The sequence below is a fragment of the Chaetura pelagica genome, unplaced genomic scaffold (assembly GCF_000747805.2).
Source record: "Chaetura pelagica isolate M959 unplaced genomic scaffold, ChaPel_1.0 scaffold2261, whole genome shotgun sequence".
NCBI lineage: Eukaryota > Metazoa > Chordata > Aves > Apodiformes > Apodidae > Chaetura > Chaetura pelagica.
Genome location: NW_009952043.1, coordinates 4,132 through 11,523, shown reverse-complemented (window position 1 = coordinate 11,523; position 7,392 = coordinate 4,132). Strand labels below are relative to the sequence as shown.

Here is a 7,392-nt window from a genome sequence, read left to right as displayed (position 1 = left end):
CCGTTTTGATGATGAACTCGTCGTCCCCAGACACGTAGAAGAGGGAACCACTGGCCCCCGAGTTGGAGAGCTCAATGAGGGGCTCATTGCAGAGCGAGTACTGGGGAGGAGCAGGTGAGAAACACAGGGTGAGACCCAGCAGGGAACCCCAGCAGGAGGGCTCCTCCTTCCAGACACCCAGAGGCAAACCCTGGGGTCACCCAGCACCCGCTGCTCTGCCCACACCGCTCAGCACGGGGGCCCCACGAGGGGGACTGCTGGAGGCAGGTGGGGGGCAGAGGACAAACACCCACCCCGTGGAGCACACAGCAAGTGGGAACCTGGTCCAACCACCCACTTACCAGGTAGTCATCTGGTCGGATCCCAAAGAGCTCCCGGAAATAGCGGAAGGCCACGGGGGCGTAGGTTTTGAAGCGGAAATCGTTGTAGTGATGAGCAGGGGTCAAGTTGCTGCCTTCACTGGGTGAGGGGAGAAGCAGACACAAGGGCTGGTGGTTGACATATTTCCCACGAAACTGCCCCCAAAGCCACCCCCACTGGTTGGTTCTTCTGACACCCGGGAGGGCTGGAGAGCACCCGCCCAGCAGGGACACACAGCACAGCAGCAAGGCCACGCTTGTCCACACAGATGGTGGACACGAGGTTCTTCAGAAGCAAGTCCTGGTGTGGCCTCCTGGTGTGCAGGCAGGGTTAGGAGCTCAAGCTGCTGCTCACTATCAAAGCACCAAAGAGAGAAGAAAGCAGGCACTGACCTGGGGAAGAAAATGCTTTCTACTACGTAGAAATCCTGCATGAGAACATCTCTTTCAGGCTTGGTGCTCAAGCTTCCGACCGTGTGCGTGATGCCCAGCTGGATGGCACCTTTCAAGGCAGAGGAGGTCGTCTGGAGGGGCAGAGCAAGTGAGTGAGACAACCTGAAGCAGCAGATCTGTGGTGTCTGGAGCTCACAGAAAGCACCCAGGAAGCCAGGAGAGGCCTGGGAAGTGCTGCTAATGGGCAGAGTTTAAAAGTAACCCCCTCTGTAGAAGGCTACAGAGAGCAGTGACTGTCACACGTCAGCCAGTGTGTCATGCTGAGCCCGTGGGACAGGCTGCTGCTCTGGGCTCTGCCTGCATGGCAAGGGGAACAGCAGCAGCCAAACGAGTCAGGCAAGAGGCAACTCACCTTTTTATAGGTCGTCTCGCCCGTGGAGTCCACTCCTCTGTGCCCTTTCTTTATGGTCTGTGAGCCTGGCTGCCCAGAACCACCTGGCATCTGGGGTTGGAGTAAAAGATGGTAAGAACCAAGGATGTAAACCCAAGGTCTCAGAGGCTGCCCAGAACCACATGGCCTCATCTGGCTGCTCTCAAGGATTCAGCCTGTCAAGGGCTGAAGCCCCAGGCTCTTTGCAAAGGGAGGACACAGGACAGGCTGGCCCTGGGGACAGGAATGGCACAGAAAGCCCCTCAAAGAACCCACTGCCTCCTGTGGGACTGGGGCTGGACATCCAGAGAGCAACATCTTCACACCAGACCACCTGGAAGGGTGTGCTTTTTTACCAAGTCTCGACCAACCACAGCCAGTTCCTGTGCTTTCTGCCAGCAAGGCCAAGTCTTGGAGGAAGCGTTTTAGGAAGGTGGCAAATGCTGCTCTGATTCATGCCACAAGAGCTCCCTTGACTCATCCTCTCCCACCAGACATGGTTGCTAAATGCTGTTCCTCAGTCAAGACGAGCTGAGCGTCATGCTGCTGGCAGATGTGGGTGGTGTTTTGGTGGCAGGAGAACTGTTCAGTTCCAGGACAAGCTGGGTTCTTAACCAGAGATTCCCTGGCTACAGGGAAATTGCCCAAATAACCCCCTGGCAGCTTCCTGCTCTCACCACTGCCTGGTTTAGCCCTAACTGGAATGAGGCTGGAAAAGCAGCAGGCAGGTGTGAAATGGGGCATCCTGTGAGCCAGGGAACAAGCCTTGGTGTGCTCAGGTCAGTCAGGGCTTACCTCAGGGGTGAGTGACTTTTTGAAGGTAGATGATCCTGTCAAAAGAAAAAGGCCACACTCAGAAAGGGTTAATGGTTACCATGCATCCCAGAAAAGCCTGATGAGACCAAACAGTTTCAAGGCAACCGAAGCAGCACTGACTCATGCTGATTTCCCTTCCCAAGGGGCTGCTCTGCCCTGCTCCACCACCACCACCCACGCTGGGAGGTGGCAGCAGCAGCATCCCTGCCTGCCTTGGCTGGAGCCCGACAGCTCGGCAGGATTATTGCCACCTCCTCCCTGGAGCTGGGAGGGCCAAGTGCTCTGCAGTGCCCAGATGTGCTGACCACGCTTTATCTGGAAATTATTTCCAGGCCTTTTTACTCCAAGGCCCTTCAGCTTGAAGCCAAACCCAGGGACTTCCATAACATCCTTGGTGTTAAACACCTGCGAGGGGATGGACTGATTTTTAGGCCTGGATTCCCCTCTTGGGCTATTTTGGATGCAGTAAGGAAAAGAAAAAAAAGCAGCTGGCTGAGCCTGTCCCTTTGCAATGTCTGTCTGCACCACAAAGCCAGACCAAGACCATCACCAGCCAGGCCAAGAGCTCCCAGGACAGGGACACTTCCCCTCCAGGCAGATGCACAGAACAGTGTTGTGCTTTCTGCCTCCAGCCCAGGAAAGCAGACAAGCCCTTTCCTGTTGTTTTTCTTTCTGCTTCAGACACAGCAGCTCCTTATTTTTCTGTGGGAGCCACGACCACAATCTCACAAAGCCACCACCACCCAGGAGAAACACCCCCCCCCCTCCTTGCACCACCAGGCATTTTTTTACCAGATTACAAATTACTCCAAAAATCCTTCTGGGCAGAGAAGCCCCTTCTGCTCCCCTGAGCCTGTAAAGACTCACTGTGGCCCCACCAAGCACCACAGTTCCACAAAAACAAGATGTGACAAACCCTTCTCACTAAACAAAGTGACTCCAGAGCAACTGGCTCCAGCCCCTGCCCATCCCCCTTCTCCTCTCCCCTTAAAACAGGAGGTTTGTCCCAATTTTTGCACCTGCAGCTGCCCACGCTTGCCCTGCTCCCCCCAGGGTGTCAGCCACCCCCCTTCACCTCTCAGAGGTCCCTCATGTTGGAGAAGACCTTTGAGATCATCCAGTCCAACCATAAAGTCCACCAAAGCATGTCCCTCAGCTCCACATCCACAGCAGGCATTTAGGTTGGACAGGAGCTTTAAGAGCCTCTCAATCCCTTCCCAAAGTGGGGCTGGCAGGGGAACAGGGAGCATCCCAAGCCAGAGGGACACTTGTGGCACTTGCTGTGTCACGATGAGATCAACAAAACTCAACCCCATCACCTTGCCACAGGTTTTTGAACTTGCCAAGACCCACTGGGACTCAGGGAACATCCCGAGCACCAGGATCTTCAACTGCAATTAAGCCTTTTCTCTTTTTTTTTTTTTTAGTATCTATAATTATAAACAGAAACATCTGCAAGCCCCAGGACTCCAGCAGCCCTGGAGCAGCCCTGCCAGCCTCGTCACCTTGGAGATTCACTGCCTTCATATTTAATCATCCGTGCAAACCCGTATCCCACCAGGAATTAACCAAAGCTCTCCCCAGAGGGCCCAGCAGCAAATCTTCTCTGGGCTGCCTTAATTACACAAATCAGACCTTGGAACTGAAGACACACCAGGAGCCCTGGCTGGGAGAGGGAGGGTCCCAGGGCAGCTCCTGGAGAAGCGAGGGCATTGAATCCAGTGGCACAAACCTCACAGCATGAAATCATCTCCAAAAAGCTGCTATTTCTGGATCTGTTTAAACACCTCAAAAATGAAAGGATTCCTTAGTCACAGCCCTGCCCCAGCTGAAACCTGTCAGTTGGACAGCTGGAAAAAATGGCTTTGAGAAACCTAAACAGTTAATTCTGGCCAGAGGAAACAGACGAGGGTCAGCAAGTCCTGCCCAGCCATGAGTTCATGATGTCCCAAAAACTTTCCTTTTGCCTTTTTTTTGTGATTCTGGGATCAGGCCCTGCTGGTGATTTCAGAGCATTCCTCAGAGCTGTTTACTGGAAGCTGAATCAACCTAAATAAAGAGCTGCCTGCCTTCCACCAGCCTCAGCTGCCCGGGATGATTTCCAGCCAGCAACAGGTAGTGTCCTCTTACCCACTGTGACTGGAATGCTAGGGACAAACAGCCACAAAGGTGTGGGGGTGGCACTTGGCCCAAGGGCTCAGAGAAGTATTTCAGGGGTAGCAGCAGGTAACCAGGTGATTGGGTCAGATCCTGCTCCTCTAGCAGATGAGCCCATTAACTCGGGACAGCCAGGACAGATCCCTGCTTTGCTCTATTTTTATCCAGCTCAGGTTCAGCTGCACCTCATGTTTTGGACAGAAATAACAAGTGAAAACATCAGCAAACCCCAACACACCATCAGGCTCAGGACCAGCACAGCCCATGCAGCGTCCCTGGCAGCTCCTCTCCCTCAGAAAGGGGAATATTCTCCCTCCTCACCTGGGCTGCAGGTGGTGGCACCAGGGACCAGGGCACTCCTGAGCACACAAGCTGGTGGTGAGCCCAAGCCCCAGCCCCACCACACACACCCTGGGGGTGGTGCAGCCTCCATGGACTCGCTGCCTGCTGAGGACATTGCTTTTCTCTGCCTGCAGATCCCCCCCCCCCAGAAAAAGCTTTTGGGATGAGTCTCCCCCCAAAGTCCAAGGCAACACACGGGAACAGCAGGGAGATTTCTTTTTGTCAAAGTGCAAACCAGGCAGAAGCCAAAGCAGACAAAGCTGGGCTGGAACCATCTGCTGCTGCACTCAGGGATGGGGAGAGTGTTTAGATGGGGAGAGCTCAACACAACACACTGCGACCCCCCTGCAGCTTAATTGGGAGGGGGGAAACACCAACAAACCACCAAGTTTTGTCAATCCTCAAAAGCCAAGACAGTTCAGTAACTGGGGGTTTTGCTGCTGGTTACTGGAGAGGAGGGAGCCATGCTGCTGCTAAGCAGAGAGATGCAAGGCAACTACCTCTTCGATAGGGCATCACCGAGCAGCACAGAAAGCTGAAATCTACACGAGGAGAAACAGAAAAGTCACAGAGGTGGGGAGGTGCAGTGGTGTGACAGCTGCCTGAGGAAACAAGAGAGGTTTTTCCCCAAGGAAGTGAAGGAAATCCTATTGCCACTAGTTCAGAAAACCAAGGTCCCAACTCTGCAAGAAAAACAACGTCTGAGCAAGGTAACTTTAAGTCATAGAGTCATGGGATGGGTTGGGTTGGAGGGACCTTCAAGACCATCCAGATCCAACCCCCCTGCACGGGCAGGGACACCTCCCACCAGCCCAGGTTGCTCCAAGGCCCATCCAACCTGCCCTCAGACACTTCCAGGGAGGGGACGCTTAATTGGGAGGGGGGAAACACCAACAAACCACCAAGTTTTGTCAATCCTCAAAAGCCAAGACAGTTCAGTAACTGGGGGTTTTGCTGCTGGTTACTGGAGAGGAGGGAGCCATGCTGCTGCTAAGCAGAGAGATGCAAGGCAACTACCTCTTCGATAGGGCATCACCGAGCAGCACAGAAAGCTGAAATCTACACGAGGAGAAACAGAAAAGTCACAGAGGTGGGGAGGTGCAGTGGTGTGACAGCTGCCTGAGGAAACAAGAGAGGTTTTTCCCCAAGGAAGTGAAGGAAATCCTATTGCCACTAGTTCAGAAAACCAAGGTCCCAACTCTGCAAGAAAAACAACGTCTGAGCAAGGTAACTTTAAGTCATAGAGTCATGGGATGGGTTGGGTTGGAGGGACCTTCAAGACCATCCAGATCCAACCCCCCTGCACGGGCAAGGACACCTCCCACCAGCCCAGGTTGCTCCAAGGCCCATCCAACCTGCCCTCAGACACTTCCAGGGAGGGGACAGCCACAACCTCCCTGGACAGCCTGTTCAAGCCATGCACAAGAAAAACTTCTTCCACAAAGATCAAAGCCCAAATATTTCACTTGCTTCCCTCAGGAAAACTGCAGAAGTCTGGCCAGAACCGAGAGCCCAAGCCAAGAGCAGCTGGGGATGGAAGGAGCCCAGGAGATGAGGCAGCACAGCCATGGCTCTCCAGGGGCAGATCAAACACTGACAAATCCTTGGTCTGGGCCAGGAGGCCACACAGTGAGTCAGAAGGTTGAGAGGCTGGTGCTGATAAACCAGGTTGGGGACATGAAACCAGCAGCGTCAGCGCTGGCGAATTCTGCTCCCAGATTCAGCTCCCAGACTCCAGATCCCTGCTCAGGCTCATCTTTCCCCCCACAGTTTGCAAGCAGCAGCTGACGTCCCCATGACTGGTTTTCCCTCCCTGGATCAGCACGTCCCCCTCACTCTCCCCTGCACTTGTTTTGGGATCCTGCTGACACTCCTGGAAGTCCCTGGATCCCGCTGACGTGTCCAACGAGCGGGTGACGCGCTGGGAAAAGGCCCAGGGAAAGGGAGAGGGAAACTCTGCCACGTTATCTGGGCACTTGGGGCTGCTTTGCAGAAGCACTAAACCCTTCCTCAGTCTCCTCCCCAGCGGGGGGGTCAGCACTCCCAGCCACAGGGAAATGAACCTCTCCCAGAGGCAGAACGAGGAGCAGGTTTCCATGCACGAGGTTACCTGTGTTTTCAAAGCTCCCAGGGGACAGCTGAGGCACATCCAGAAATGAAAATGAACACCCCAAAACAACTCCCCTGCCTTCTGCAGGGGGGAGTGGAGGTGGTCACTAACAGCAAAGAGAGGAATGTCCCCAAAGAGATGGGGTTTGGGCTTCTACCTCCATCCCTCTGCAGGCTGGTGCCCAGGGGCCAGTGCTGATGTCAGCAAAGGGGTGATGACCTCACTGACATTCCAGATCCACCATCTGGGGCTTATCCCAGAGGTTCCAGAAAAAGACTCCATGACAACTGGGGACTAGGACCTTCAATCCAAAACCAACACAGCTCCCCAGGCTGGGAAGAAACCCATTCTCCTCCATGTCCCGTCAGCACAACAGAGCCTGACCAAAGATCAGTGGTCACAAGACAAACTAAACCCTGTCTGGATGTGCAGGAAAACAGGGACACGTCTTGACTGGCAACAGGCTCCTCCTTCCACTGAAAAACCTTTGAAATTAATAAAAAACCTCCAAATGAAACGAGGGAGGCTCAGCTGGATGGTGGTTTCAGGAGCAGAGAATGGGAACAGCCCACAAAGCAGTGGGCAAATGGCAGGGCTCAAGGGGGGAAACCCTGAAGACAAGAGGACAAGTGAAGGAGAAGTTTCCAGCCTCTGCTCCCGACTCCCAACCCCATTTCTTCCCCCATCATCCCTCTCCCAAAAATTCCAGCTCTGAGGCAGAGCCAACCAACTCTTTGGTCCCTGTTATCAAAGTGCTTGGGAGGTAGAGAACCTGGGAACAGCAG

The 7,392-nt window shown here is 54.2% G+C and overlaps 1 protein-coding gene across 1 annotated transcript in view; it reads right to left on the bottom strand.

The window, feature by feature from the left end:
• PIP5K1A (phosphatidylinositol-4-phosphate 5-kinase, type I, alpha) overlaps positions 1 to 2,034 on the bottom strand; it is a gene marked incomplete at its 5' end in the record, with an annotated part of 12,512 nt that extends 10,478 nt beyond the window's left edge. The window contains 5 exons of the mRNA XM_010002802.1: positions 1 to 100; positions 342 to 459; positions 753 to 883; positions 1,165 to 1,254; positions 1,978 to 2,034. Coding sequence (XP_010001104.1) covers positions 1 to 100; positions 342 to 459; positions 753 to 883; positions 1,165 to 1,254; positions 1,978 to 2,034 — 496 coding nt within the window. The remainder of the gene's footprint in view (positions 101 to 341; positions 460 to 752; positions 884 to 1,164; positions 1,255 to 1,977) is intronic.
• Positions 2,035 to 7,392: the final 5,358 nt, after the last annotated feature.